Below are 14,707 nucleotides of genomic sequence, written 5' to 3'. Positions count from 1 at the left end.
GGAGTTCAGTGCGTGGGGTGGAGGGCACAGCAGATGGGAACTTGCAGTGATGAAAGAAAGAAAAACTGATGCCCAGCAAGTGCCTACCTACTACGTGCGGGCCCTGTGCCAAGCGCCTGCAAACTCATCTTGCAGGTGAAGAGGGTGGAGCGTGGTGAGGAACTCGGCAGACTGAAACGATCCCAGTAATCTTACAAGGAAAGCTGCTTCCACGCATCCCTTAAACAAAACGCTGCAACAATCGCTGAGTCATCTGCTCACTGAGCAGCAGAGGTCGAGAAGTCATTCCATCTGGAGACTCAGGGTGATTCTAATTCTCATCACAAACCCAAGGATGATGTAGGATTTGAATCAGTGCATTTAACTCGGGGAGACGTACTGAACTATAAAGTGTGAGTTTAAATGGTGAGAGAGAGAGGATAGGATAGACAGCCGGGCGGGTAGCCAGGCCATCGGAGGGAGCACAGTGCACCCAGTGGGAGCCCGGCCTGCTCCTGCCCCTGGGTGAGGGACTAAAGTTGGTGCATAAGGCCAATCCCACCACATGCAAATCATCCTCCAGGGCTCCAGGCACCGAAATGAAATTTAAAGACCCCGTCATAAATACAGGGACTAACGCATGTGTAGTAAGTACCCTTTGCTACAGAGTCACTAAACCACATGACGAAGAACACGCAGAGTTCTCTTATAACAGAGACAGACCAACTGACCAGGGATGAAGCCCAAGGTGTCAAGGAAGGCAGTGCCCTGAAGCTGACCGGACGACTGCTTTTTCCCTCTGGACACAAATGTCAGGTAAGTATTTACTGATCTCAAAACCAATGAGAACCCTTAAAACAAACACAGCTTCGGCTGAGTAAGAGAAGGGCTAACTGGTGCCATGCAAACGAACCAGAAAAGTGTGTATTACTAGCAAAAAAGTTGCATTTGCGTTAAGCATGTGACAGAATTAAAATGCACCAAGCTATACAAACAGGATGATATTTAAGATATCAGGACTACAAGACAAAATTCCCTTTGTTCAGACAATAGTTAATCTGCCAACTAAGTCACCCAGGACTCCACGAGCTATGCTCCTTTCTGACAGTAAAGACTGGTGAGCTGCGCTGACCGGGGTGGCTCCGTTAGCTGAGCGGCATCCCATGCATCAAGAGGTGGCCGGTTTAATGCCCAGGCGGCAGGCTCAATCCCCAGTAGGGAGCGTGCGGGAGGCAGCCGATCCACCTTTCTCTCTCTCATCGATGTTTTTTTCTCTCTCTCTCCCTCCTCTCCTTTCCTCTCTCTCTCCAATATCAACAAAAACATATTTTTTAAAAAAGACTGGTAAACTGAGGCATATAAAGGCCACTGACTAAGGAGGAAAAAGGATCAGCAACAGAGCCAGGAATTATTAAAATCAGGTGGCTTGGCACCTAACTTCTCTGATCAAGTCAGAGAATTGGATATAGTCTAGGTTCCAAGAAGATGGGAATTGATCAGTTTCATTCGCTGTGCCAGGACATAATAGGTGCTCAGCAAACATGTCCTGGGTAGATGGATTAGGTATTTTCCTAGCGAGAAAAGCACACTGCTCAAGCGCGGTTTGGAAATGAATAACATGGAGCATTTACAACAAGTGCATGTTCTGGCACATGAAGGTATGCACATACTCCAAACCTGCCCTCTCCCTGCAAAAGCCACCACGTAGCCATCAGGAGACAGCCGAGCCCAGAACGCTTAGTGGTGGCAATTACTGACAAGCTATCAATAATCAGAGTAGCCTACTGGCTGGAAATGACAACGGTACAGTGTCACTCTTCAACCTAAGACACACAGACGCACGCAAATGAGGAAAAGGTAAGAGCAACTGGCATCTGGAGGACTCGGCACAATTCCTGTTAAAATGGGAAAGGGGCTCTAGCCGGTTTGGCTCAATGGATAGAGCGTCGGCCTGCGGACCAGAGGGTCCCTGGTTTGATTCTGATCAAAGGTACATGCCCAGGTTGTGGGCTCAGTCCAACTTGCAGGAGGCAGCCGATCAATGATTCCCTCTCGTCACTGATGTTTCTCTCTCTCTTCCTCTCCCTTCCTCTCTGAAATAAAAATATATATATTTAAAAAAGGAAAAGGGGGGGAGTGGCCTGATCCTTACACAGCCCCCCTAGTGTCCCCACCCCTGTCAGTAAGGGATCAAGGCAGTCCCTTTCTCTCCATGAAACGCCCAGCAAAGATGCCAGTTAGTTGCTATGATCCCAATTTACTGTATTCAGAGCTCAAAGCAGCTGAGGGCGCCTGCCTCTGGACACTAAGGGGCTGGGCTGCTCTGCTCTGGAGGTCAAGGTAAGGCCTTGAGCCATGTCCCCGCGGGGCTGGGCCTGCACAGCTTGCTCTGCACAGACTGCTGCGGTCACTGGATCGCACCGATCCCTACCGGTCCCGATGTGCCATGTGGCCGGCCCACTGCGCCTGCTACTGCCGGGATCAGCAGCCGCAACACCACAGGAAAAGGCAGCGCTGTCACAGCCTCAGGCGGGAGGAACCTCTGCTTTTCTGGCCACCCAGTGTGTCCCAGCCGCCCCGCACTGCAGGCCTCGGGCAGAGGGTGGCGGGCGGCCTGGGACGGTCACTCTCTATAAAATGAGGGTGATGACCTACGTGATCGCTGAGGTTCCCCTGGGACCTAACACAAAGGAGGCACAGTTCCGAGAGTCTGTTTGGAAATGCAGTAGGGGGACCTCAATGACTAGGTCCTTCTACGTACTAGATTCGAGGTGCTGGAAGGTGATGCCGTGGAGAAGACAGGACAGACCTGGAGCGCGAGCAGCCACAGCACAGCTAGAGGCCGTGGGCAAAGCCAGAGATCGGCCCTGCCCGGTCACATGGAGGCTTCTCTCAGCAACATTCGATGCGGCTGGAGGAGGAAGCGAGAGAACACACTCGGGAAGGTACACTGTGCTCCTGGCAGAGGGCTGGCGCCTCGCAGGGCCGCCACAAATAGAGCTGAGGCTCAGGAGGCACCTGCACCCACAGGGCTGAGGGCACGCTGACACTGCTCCAAAGGGGGGGGCGCCGGCACTGCCTGGCCAGAACCTACCAGATGAGCAAGCTGCCCGGGAGAGGGAGGCTCGTGGGGGTTCAGGGAAAAGCAGAAGGCGAGCCGAAGTCCTGGCCCAGGGAGCGGCCCCACCAGCAGCTCGGCCAAGCCCAGCAGGCTGCAGTGAGCTGGAGTGTCCAGGAACAAGTGATGCAGCACAGCCCGCGGAGCGAGGGGGGAGACGGGAGCTCCGGAAGCCAAGGGCAGGACGCTGGGCTGGGCAGGACACGCCGCTGCCTCCCCCACAGGGCGGAAGCCTGACCCGGCCCAGGGCCCTGAGATCAGGGTACAGAGGCCAGAGTTCAGGATGAAGCCGCACTTCCCCTTCTGTTCTCCTGTGGCCAACAGCAGCAAGCTGGACAAAGTCAAGGTGAAATACACAGAAGCAGATTCTACAGGGAAAAACAAAGAATCTAAAAAGGAAAGAGAAGGGATTTAGAGGCTTCAACTGAGCCGTCCAATGCTGTTTTCTGACTCATTGGAAATAGCTACTACCAATAATTGCTATTTCAATGCCACTAAGTATCCTACCCCAAACTAGAAACTTTATACACATTTTCCCATTAGCCTCTCAGACCCATCCTAGGAGATCGGTATTATGCCCATTTCACAGTCCCGCAGACTGAGGCTCAAAGGTGTCAGATAGCCTTCCCAAGTTATCTAAGTCCTAACATAGGACAAGGCTTAACCTTGGGAGGATGACAAACAGGCAGAGTGGGATAAAAGCAATGACAGGTGCGAACACGGGGGCACCTGATTTGGGCACATCTCAGAAGACTTCCCGGAGGAGGCCGCAGCTCAGCTGAGGCCTAAGGGACGAAGAGTAACAGGAAGCTGCCGGGCTCTGTGCTTAACCCTCCAGGGCAGTGCTCATGCCGTCCTCACAGTTCCCTGAGCGGCAGGACCGTTCGCCCATGTGACAGCTGGGGAGGCTGAGGCTAGGGGATCTGGCCACGGGCTGTCTGCTTCTGGACTCGGGGCCTGAGCACGATGCCCAGGTGCCTGCCAATGCCAGCCGGGGAGCTGGGCTGGGTCCGAAGGACGGCAGGGGAAGGCACTGGAGCGGGCGTCTGCTTTACCAAGACCCCGGAGCCAGGCAGGGTGGGAAACGGACTCGACGGGAGCTCAGCACCGCCCGGCACCAGCGGGGCCTGGTCAGGCAGCAGCGGTGAGATGGAGAGGCTGGAGACGGAAGCTTAAGGGGTGGACTCAGCAGGTCCTAGTCAGAAGGCGTGAGGCCTGGGCCCCTGGCTGGGAAGGTGCCCACCACGAGCAGCAGGTGGTGGGCACAGGGTTTTAGTTCTGGACCCACTCGGAGAGCCTGGAAGTCTGAGTGTAGATGCCCGCAGCCACGTGGACCCGCGGTCTGGATGTCAGGCTGGTGACAGTGAGGTGTCATTAGCGTATGGCTGGCAAGTGGCGCTGCTGCCGAAGCGACAGCTGCCACAGGACCCCTGACATCAGGTGATCGGCTCACGAGCCTGACTCAGTCAACTCCAGGATTCCACCAAGTCCCACCCCCTCCGAAGCACCGGCTGCCAACCGGCTCCCAGAAAGGGCACCCCGGGTGGCAAAGACACAGCTCAAACTGCTAACCTCAGCCCTCGCAGCTTATCCCCGGCTCATCAGCTGACCTCAGCCCGTCCTTCCCAGCGCCCCTCTGGAACCCAGCCACGGCCGCCGCGGGCCCAGGCCTTTCTCCACAAGGGACACAGCCAGGCGCTCGGGACTGGCCGGAAATAAAAATGCCCGACCGCACCGCACAAAAATGCCAGCACGCAGACCACCGAAGGGGCTGTAAGTGAAAAATCAACAGTGGGAGCTCTTCTTTAGCCTCATTCATTCCAGGCATTCCAGCTGAACGCTTACTGTACGCCAGGCACCGGGGCAGGTGCAGGCGACTCCCGCGGGGTCCAGCAGACAAAGCAGCTCTGCGGGGGCTTAGAGGAGGACAGGTCCCGAAAGGAAAAGGCTGTGTCGCAACTTAAACAACGCCACCCGGTTCGCTCCACGGTGCCAAAGCGTGCCGGATCGGGAAGAGATGAACGTCCCGGTCACGTAAGGAACTAGATTCTGGTAAGAAGAGTTCGGGCGGGTAGAGCAGAGGAAATGTGTGGGACTTTCCAATGGGACACTCTCGGAATAAAAGGGGCTTTTCTCTAATAAACATGTAAATTAAGTGTGTAGGAACGTTGGAGGCAGCGGCAGCAGCTTCGGCTACTCACGCCCCCCCCACCCCCCGCGCGCGCGCACACACACACACACACACACACACACACACACAGGGGAGAGTGGCTGCTGGGTCTTTGCTGCTCCAGAGAAAGGCTGAAGTCTCAACCTGCTGGGCAGCCTTAAACCAGCAGCCTCTGCCTCCAACAAAGGAAGGAAGCCCAAGCCCCCAACAGCCTTCGGAGAGGGGCCTCAGATGAGCCGGTCTCGCGTTTCTGAGCAGAATAAGCGACAGAAAGTGTGCGCCGAGGACTCTGCGGCGAGCTGCGCTGCCGCCAATTATTCCTGTCCTCCACCAGAGCTTGTCAGCCCACAGACCCATCAGCCACAGGAGCCGAGAGTTAAAAGCGAGTTCCTTCCCCATTCAGCGTGGAAAAGTGCTGCTCACAGCAACCTGACATCGTTTCATTCGGTGAGATTAATTTTTAAATGTGTTATCCTAACAATTATGCCAACTACCACGTAATTAATATTCCAACTGACGCTACAAAAATTACAAACCCCCTGAAGGAAATAATTTGTTATCAGGCATGAACGAGACTTCTACGGCCACTAGCGCCTGAGACGGAGAGCTCATCACGGAGCGGGTGGCATCGCTTCCGCCTCCTCCCCGCAGCCAGCACAGAGCTGACAGTGGCAGGCTCGCCCGACTTCCCCGCACACAGTGAGGCACTTGCTGGTCGAAGCTCTGGGAGGCTAGAGTGATGAGCGCTGAAAGCCCAGCCGTGAAAAAGCCCTTTTCATTTGCAGGAGAGGCGAGACTAACACATATGATGATGATGAACATATACACTGAGTGGCCAGATTATCATGATCTCTGAACGCATAATAATCTGGCCATTCCGTGTGTGTGTGTGTGTGTGTGTGTGTGTGTGTGTGTGTGTATGTGTGCATTAGAGGCCCGGTGCATGAATTTGTGCATGGGTGAGGTCCGACCAGCCTGGCCAGGGGGAGGAGACATGGGCCGTTGGCCGGCCTGCTTGCTGGTTGAACTCTTGGTTGAGGGGACAATTTGCATATTAGCCTTTTATTATATAGGATATACACTGAGTGGCCAGACTATTATGGGTTCAGAGATCATAATAATCTGGCCACTCAGTGTATAGTCATTTGCTGCCTCCATAGCCCCAGCTGAAAATTAGAACACTGGCTGGCTTATTCCTTGGGGTTACTTCTCCCGTTTTTAAAGAAATGTACATAAGAAATCCTTACCCTTGTTTTCCTCTGTTCTTTTATGATACAATCTCATAAACGTCTCCATCTATTTCCAACCTGAGCATCACCAGAACAAGAGGTTCTATACACATATTTCTTTCCCTCAATACGACCTCCTTCCTCCTTAGGGCAGGGCAGGGGGCAGGGCAGGCACTTCTATTTTCATTCTCCAACTATTAAATCCGTTGAACAATTAAGCTACTTTCATTCAAAAGTTAAGCATCATCATTTCCATTTAACACCAGTCACTAGAGTCCCAGTCACGTGTGCTTTCAGGACCAGCTAAGTGTTCCCACCGCTGACAAGTCTCCATCGCTCCAGCAAGTTCCAAGAACAACTTTACGTCCAAACACCAAGAAGCAGACGAGGAGTCCGACCAGAAGTCAGCCCCGCCATGCGCTGAGGGCCCCACCACCCACCTCACCAACTGAACTCCTGTGAGATGCCCAAGAGAGAGAGCGCGCCCCCCCCCCAACCCCCGCCGGGAAACAAGGAGGCACCACAGGAGGGCGAGGGGCGTGCTGTCTGTGAAGGGCTGGACAGTCTCGGCTCTGGCCTTGGCAACTGCAACAGACACAGAGAATTTTGTTGTTGGCCTGCACACCCCCTTTTAGGAACTGCCTCTCGCCAGCTCCAAGGAGCCCCACTTCCTGTGCTTCCTACGATCCAGTGAGCTGTGTTGGCCAATCAGAGAAAGCCACCCCCTAGATTTAATGAACTGTCTTGGGGCCACTTACCAAGCAGGGCCAGCCCCTCTGCCAGGGTCTGATGTGGCCACCAGGAGATGACCTCCTTTAAGGACCATGCAAACCTACGAATGCAGGGCTCTCTCTTCTACCACGTGGACATCAGGCCAACCCAGGAGAGCGGGCCTGGAGGGCAAGAGAGTGACAGAGCCCCACAGCATCTGGGCACCCCGATCCTCAAAACCAAACTGAGTGTGCCACCAGCAGCCCAGAGTTTGGGGACAAGCCTTAGAGGCTAAATGTATGCATCCGAGACCCAAGCTCTTTCTTTAGCACCCCATGATCAATCACTTCTCCCTAAATCTCAGACTCAGTTTCCAGGGTTCCACCTAAAACCAAAGCATACTAAATGCCGCCAGAGAGAAGTTCAAAGAAAAAAACTCTGCACAAGGAAGAAACTGTCCAAGCTAATCTCTCGTCCAAGACCTGCGGGCACAGCAGACAGGAAAGAGGAGAAAAGCAAAGGGTAACTGGAGGGCGCAGAGCAGCGCGGCCAGGAACTGTGAGGAGTGTCTCCAGGGCGGTGGCACAGACTACAGGGAAACGCTTCCAAAGTCATCCCACACATACCTCCGCACTCTCTATCAGCAAGAACAAGAAAGAAACAAAATAGTACACAACCCACAGCACCCAACAAAAGGCACTTGTCGATAAACAAACTGTTTCCAGGCTATGAACCTAACTGTTCCTCTTATCTTTATTTTTTCTTAATACTTTTTATTGATTTCAGAGAGGAAGGGAGAGAAGGAGAGAGAAGCATCAATGATGAGAGAGAATCATGGGTCGGCTGCCTCCTGCACGCCCCCTTCTGGGGATGGAGCCCAAAACCCGGGCAAGTGCCCTGATGGGGAATCGAACTGTGATCTCCTGGTTCATAGGTCAACACTCAACCACTGAGCCACGCCGGCCGGGCACCTGTTATCTTTAGACTACAGTTTAGTTTTCCTTTCTCAGCTGCCCCAGGGGTCTCTGCCCCCGGCCTGCCGACTGAGGAAACCGTAAGTAGCAAATTCTGTGACGCGTGTACAGAACAGTCTCGCTCAGATGGAGCCTCACGTGATTAGAGAGAAATCTACCGAACAGCTCTCTAGTGCTCCTCACCGAGGACCGGGATGACAGCACAAGCGGCGCGACCAGGCTGAGGGCCGAGCGGGTAGGCCACCAGGCCCTCACCTCGCGGGGCCAGGGCCCCTCTGAGAAGCTGAGGAAGCCAGGACATCTTCCCCAGGAAACGTGTCCACAATATTATTTTGTATGTAATTTCAAGGGGTTCATAAAAGCTGCTGCCTACGGCCCAGGCCAGGCGGCTCATGTGGTTGGAGCATGGTCCCATACACCACAAGGTTGTGGTTTCAATTCCTAGTCAGGGCACATACCTAGGTTGTGGGTTCGAATCCTAGTCGGGGCACCTATGGAAGGCAACCCATCGATGTTTCTCTCTTTCCCTCTCTAAAATCAATAAGAATCATATCCTCAGGTGAGGACTGAAAAAAAAAAAAGCTGCTTCCTTCGCCAGCCTCCAGGTTAATTACACCATAGATTTTTTAATTTAATTACCTGAGCATCATGACTAAGCCTCAAAAACTTCCAAGGACTTCAAAGGACACGAGCTCACAGGGAAATTCTAAAACTCCCAACTCTGTAACCCCATGCTGAATCAAGAACAAAAAAAGAAATAAATGAAAACCCTCACCTCTGCACTCAGGAGATGCAAGAAACCTGGCTTCCCCCACACTCGCTCGCTCTGACTGTCGCCTTACCTTGTTGGACCACTTGTAGGCTTGCAGGAGCTGGCTGTACAGGGGCGTTTTGTCCTGCACGGGGTCCAGGCTCAGCAGGCCGCTGTTATGGAGCGGATGGTTCTCGGACGGCTTGCCGACCAGGTTGCTCAGACGTTCCAGCTCGCTGAAAAGAGCCGGGAGAGCAAGCCTGAGTCCCCGGAAAGGCCCGGCTCGCCACCACAGTGGTCAGAGGCTGCTCTCCACCTGCCCGTCAGAAGCTCCGCAAAGAGAACTTTTTTTTGGTGAAAAAGATTGGGAACAATCAAGAAAACCCCTACCTGGGCGCTTATTTTAAAACCCGGCTCTCGGGTGCCGTTCCAAAGGAGGGGGAAAGCTAAGAGCACCTGAATCAGTACGACGCCTAAAACTGGGATTTTACAACTAGCGTTCCTCTCTGCGAGGGGGGAGGGGACGCCCGGAATTTTGGAAGGTGGTGAATGAAACACTGCTCCTCGCTGAGTTTTCAGGCCCACAAACAGATCGTTACATTCGGCAGAACAGCAAGGACCTGAGTTAAATGATGATCACTTGCCATTCACAGGGATAGATTTGCCCCTGGTGCTTCACAGATGGTAAAACTTAACAAAGAAGATGAAATAAACAAACGGCCTGGGAAGACCCTATGGAGGGGCTGCGTCCGTCTAGCAGGAAAACTCCAGAGAAACTGGGACAGCGAGCCAGGAGCACCGTCCGAGGGGTCCGAGGGGCCGTCCCAAACTGTCCCCAGGAGCCACCCAAGGAGCAGCTGCTCATGCCACGCTCCTTCAGAAGCTCCCGTCGCCTTCCTGCAGAAAGATCTAAGAAGGCAAAGGGGCAAGGCAGACCCTCCTACACCCTCAAACGGTGACGGGCACAGCTTCCCGAACGCTGCCGGGGGAAGCAAATCGGGAGGAAATGGGAGAGGAAGGAAAGGGTGACCAACGCAGCCCCTCGGGCGGGAGAGTCGTGACTGGCGGGCGCCAGAGAACAGCCCGCGATGTGCGAGCTGAGGAGGGGGTGCGATTCCCTGGTCTTCCCCCGGAAGAGAAGGGCACCTACTTAGGGGGGTGGAAGAGGCACCCATCCCTTGGCCACCACCTCCTCCCGGTTCTCCCTCCCTCTTCCACCTGGTGACTAAGGAGACAAGTTGAGAAGGAAGAATCTAGCCACCCCAGAATTCAAAGGAGGGCCTTTCCCTGCTCAGCTCAGTTCTGAGAAATAAAATGCAAAAGTCCGGAAAGGCTGGCTCTCTCACGGAAGGGAAGACAACTTGAGGACCTAACCAAGTAAAAGTGCCCACTATGTGCGTTTTACAAATGCCCTCCCACTTAATTGTTACAGCACCACTTATAATGTGGAAGGAATGAAGGTTAACCTGTATGAAAGAGAAAGAAATGTACAACCCTTCACCTTCAAGGACCACAAGCTAATAAGTGAAGGGAGGGGACGGGACGTTAAGTGATTCCGCTGGTTACACCTGAGCCTGGTTCTGTCCTGGGAGGGAACTGGGCCGGAGCAGGGAGAGGAGAGTGACGGGGTGTTGGAAGGGGAGGGGGAGACTGATCGTGGCCTGTTCGGTGGGCCTTGGGGGTGGGACAGGTGGGCCTGAGGAATTAGGGCTCATCAGATGGGGTGCACGTGGGCTTGGGGCAGGGCCGGTCGGTCCCGGTTGGGACCCTCAGTAGTTGGGTGAGGCCGCTGGGGCACCGAGGGCTACAGGTGAGAGCCTGCCAGGCTGACGTGCGGAGTGAAGTTCAAGGAAAGGCGTGTCTCCTCGTGAGGAACGGAAAGACCCCGAAGGGGTCCGGGCGGCGGCGGCAGCCAGGACGACGAGGCCCGGAGCAGGGAGACAAGACCGCGGAGGTGGGGACGCCGTGCCCCCGAGGCAGGCAGAGGCGTGGAGGCGGAAAAGGGGAGCAGTCCCCGAGGAGGGAGATTCGCGCGGGGGCGGGACGGTGCGCGCCGGGCCGGTCCCGGCCCCCGACCCCCGACCCCGGCCCCCTCGGCCGGTACCTACTTGAGGTCCCGGTTGACCGAGTGCAGGTTGTCCTGGAAGTGCGCGATGAAGGCCTTCTCCCGGCCCTCCAGCGTCTCCTTGTTGCGCATGCCATCCTTCAGGCAGTCGAACACCCTGCTCACGCTGGAACGCAGCGCCTGGATGGCACTGATGGCCTGGGAGAAGGCCTCCAGGTTCACGCCGATGCTCAGCGCGTCCGCCATATCGCCGCCGCCGCCACCGCCGCTCCAGAGCCGGCTTCGCGAGCGAAAACCGCGCTCTCTGATGACGCGGCGCGCGGAGGCCTCTGGGAAATGTAGTTTCCTCGGGGCGGGGCTGCTCAGGTGGTCTGTGCAGAAGTATCCAAAAAAGGGATTCTAGTTTAACGACACGAATACATGGGCAGGAAAGTGATCTCCATTTAGGGAAGTAAAGCTGCACGCTGGGATTTATTGGTGGTGACAAGGAAATACAGACAGTCCCCGCATTTCCCCAAACTGGCGCTCTTGAGAGTTACATGGAAAAGAATTGCTCAGAGCAATAGTGTCCATGGAGTAAAGAACTATAACCCCATGAATAAAGTGAGTCCATACCCATAAATAAGTGGGAGATATGGGAAAGTTATTTCCTACAGTGGAATGCCAACTAATAAGTGTAGAGGGAACGATGCAAAGGAAATTACCATTTGGCAACATTGGAGTAATACTTGATGCAGATAGGACCGAGGCATGCTAAAACTAGTGCGTGAACGTGTGAGGAGTAACAGGATATTTATATAGTCTCAGAGTATCACTCCCAAGGAACTTATTAATGAAGAAGGGAAAAAACAAGGAGGTAGTGATTTCACTTCTGGGCACAGATCCAAAAGGAGGGAAAACAAACTGGAGCAGATATTTGCACACGTGTGTTCATAGCAGCTCTACTCACAATATCTAAGAGGCAGAAGCAACTCAGTGTCCATCCTCAGATGAATACTTAAGCAACCTGTGATGTTTACATTCAAAGGAATAGTTCAGCCTTAGAAAGGAAGGAAATGTTGACACCCGCTACACTATGGATGAGCCTTGAAGACATTATGTTAAATGAAATAAGTCCGTCACAAAAGGACAAATACTGTGTGAGTCCACTTATGTGAGGTACCTGGCGTGGGCAAATTCATAGAAACAGAAAGTGGAACGGTGGAGGAGGGACTGGGGGAGGGGAAATGGGGCGTTGGTGATTAATGGGGGTGGAGTTTCAGTTGCAGAAGATGAAAAAGTTCCGCAGATGACGGTGAAGGTTGCACAACGTGGAAGCACTCGACGCTACAGAGCTAGACACTTAACAGCGGTTAAAATGGTCAATTTTATGTTACATATATTTTACCATATATTTTTAAATTCAATAATGTAAAAGCAGGGGGCAGGGGGGTGGTTACTGGTGACTTCAAAGCAGAGAATCCTGGCAGACCTTATTCTAACCAAGAGATCAGAGGTCAACATCACTTCCTGAACTGATGCCCTGAGAAGAGGGTAGCATGACCTCTGTGACAGTCCTGCCAAAAAAGCAAAACCTGAACCTGGTCAGGACGTCAGACAACTCAAACGGAAGGACGTTCGACTAAACAACTGACCTGCACTTTCCCACAAAGCGTGTGTCGTGAAAGACAGAACAGGACTGGGGAGCAGTTCCAAAGCCAGAGAGACAGCAGGAACAGGACAGCGGGATGACCTGGGGTTTCCTTTTGCTGACAAGCCCCAGACGATCGGTGAAACCTGAGTCAGGCTGTAGAGGAGTTAATGGTATTTTATCGGTGGGGACTTTATGATCTCGATCATTGTATTGTGGCTCTGGAAGAGGATATCCTCATTTTGGAGAAATGTACCCTGGGAGATAAAGGAGCATCACGATGTCTGCGTGAGGAGGAAGATGGGGTGGATACGTTTACTTAGAGAAGGATAAAGCAAAGGCAGTGAGATAGTAACAGTTGTGGAATCTGGATGGAAGATACATAGAAATTATTTGTACTATTCTTGCAAGGGTAAGACTGAAATTATGTGTAAATAAATTGTTTCCAATGGCCATCAATAGTGAGCCTGGACAGTGAAGGCACAGTCTAGGTGGTAAGAAAAAATCTTGTTTGCCAGGCTCTGTGGACCAGGATCTTAAAAATTATGTAGTTTACCTTAAACCCACTTCCTTAATAGTCCCGTTTCTTCTCCAACCTCACTCCCCCTTCCCCAACCCTGGGCCATCTCAATTCCACTCCTGTAGTTCTGGAACTGTGAGGATGAGTCCTGCTCAAAAAACTAGGCCTGCCCTAACCAGTTTGGCTCAGTGGATAGCGCGTTGGCCTGCAGACTGAAGGGTCCCAGGTTCAATTTTGGTCAAGGGCATGTACCTTGGTTGCGGGCACATCCCCAGTAGGGAGTGTGCAGGAAGCAGCTGATCGATGTTTCTCTCTCATCGATGTTTCTACCTCTCTATCCCTCTCCCTTCCTCTCTGTAAAAAATTAATAAAATATATTTTAAAAAAACAAAAATGGGCCTGATGTTGCTCCCCGTGAGACAAACAGCTCATAAACACCATTCGTGAGGAATAAAGGTGCATGTTGTCTTGGGTTTATATAATTCCTTTCATTCCCTGACATCTGCCTCACCTTTAGAAGTATTGCCCTTTATAGGTTTTTGTCTGTTTTTAGGGAAAGGGGTAGAGATAGCAGGAGACTTCTAGCTGTGAGCTTTGAACAAGTTACGGAACCTTCCGGGGCCTCAGTTTCCTCATCTGTAAGAAGACTGATGATGAGACCTGTTCCGACAAAACGAGTGTGTAATAATCCCTTGCAGGCCCGGCTCTTGAAATGACGCTTCACAAATAGTAAACACTCAGAAGATGGCAGCGGGGAGGAGAACACGCCGAGAAGGTTCCTCGGGGATCACAGGCCCATGTGTCTGTCTCCAGCCCAGGACCCTGAGCAGAGCCAAGCGAGGGTTAGCGATGGGTCTATTCCTCCAGTGACCGCTAACGACCTGACCCTGCAAAGGGCAACTCCGAGATACAGCAGCTTGGCAGGGAACTGTGTCCTGTCAGTCACGATTTTGGGGTGGCCTTTTTCTCTTTTTCTGGAGTGCAGGATTTTTCTTTCCTGAAGGTTTTTTTTTTTTCCAACTTGGATTTTTAAATTATTTTTATTGAGGTGTAAGTAGCACACAACCATTACATTAGTCTCAGGGGTGCAACTAATGATGCGATGGTTGTGTGTATTGGGAAATGGTCAGCATGACATCTACAGCCACCCATAGTGACAGGACTGTTTTTCTTAGGGGGAGAACTCTTAAGATGCACTCCCAGCCCGGCTGGTGTGGCTCAGTGGTCGAGCGCCAGCCCATGAACCAGGAGGTCGTGGTTTGATTCGAGGTCATGGTTTGATTCCTGGTCAGGGCACGTGGCCGGGTTTCGGGCTCGATTCCCAGTGAGGGGTGTGTAAGAGGCAGCCGATCCATGATTCTCTCTCATCATTGATGTTTCTCTCTCTCTCTCTCCTTCTCCCTTCCTCTCTCTGAAATCAATTTTTTTAAAGAAGAAACACATATTTAAAAAGTTGTACTCTCTTAACAACGTTCAAATATGCAATGCGGTGTTATTCACAGAGTCGCCGTGCTGTTTTTAAGGTTTTTGTAGAAAATATTTGTCTTTACCTTCACAAAG

The 14,707-nt window shown here is 52.7% G+C and overlaps 1 protein-coding gene across 2 annotated transcripts in view; it reads right to left on the bottom strand.

Annotated features, from left to right (window-relative positions):
* The window catches only part of MED27 (mediator complex subunit 27), a 138,315-nt gene extending 127,056 nt beyond the window's left edge, over positions 1-11,259 (bottom strand). For both annotated transcript variants that reach the window (XM_079790129.1, XM_079790128.1), the window contains exons 1-2: positions 11,041-11,259; positions 9,024-9,168 (exon numbers count right to left, since the gene is read on the bottom strand). In XM_079790129.1, the coding sequence (XP_079646255.1) occupies positions 9,024-9,168; positions 11,041-11,243 (348 nt within the window). In that variant the 5' untranslated portion in view covers positions 11,244-11,259. The remainder of the gene's footprint in view (positions 1-9,023; positions 9,169-11,040) is intronic.
* Positions 11,260-14,707: the final 3,448 nt, after the last annotated feature.

Source organism: Cnephaeus nilssonii, assembly GCF_951640355.1.
Source record: "Cnephaeus nilssonii genome assembly, chromosome: 14".
In the NCBI taxonomy this organism is placed as follows: Eukaryota; Metazoa; Chordata; class Mammalia; order Chiroptera; family Vespertilionidae; genus Cnephaeus; species Cnephaeus nilssonii.
The sequence above is the reverse complement of the archived record's forward strand: the minus strand, read 5'-3'. Positions and strand labels throughout refer to the sequence as shown.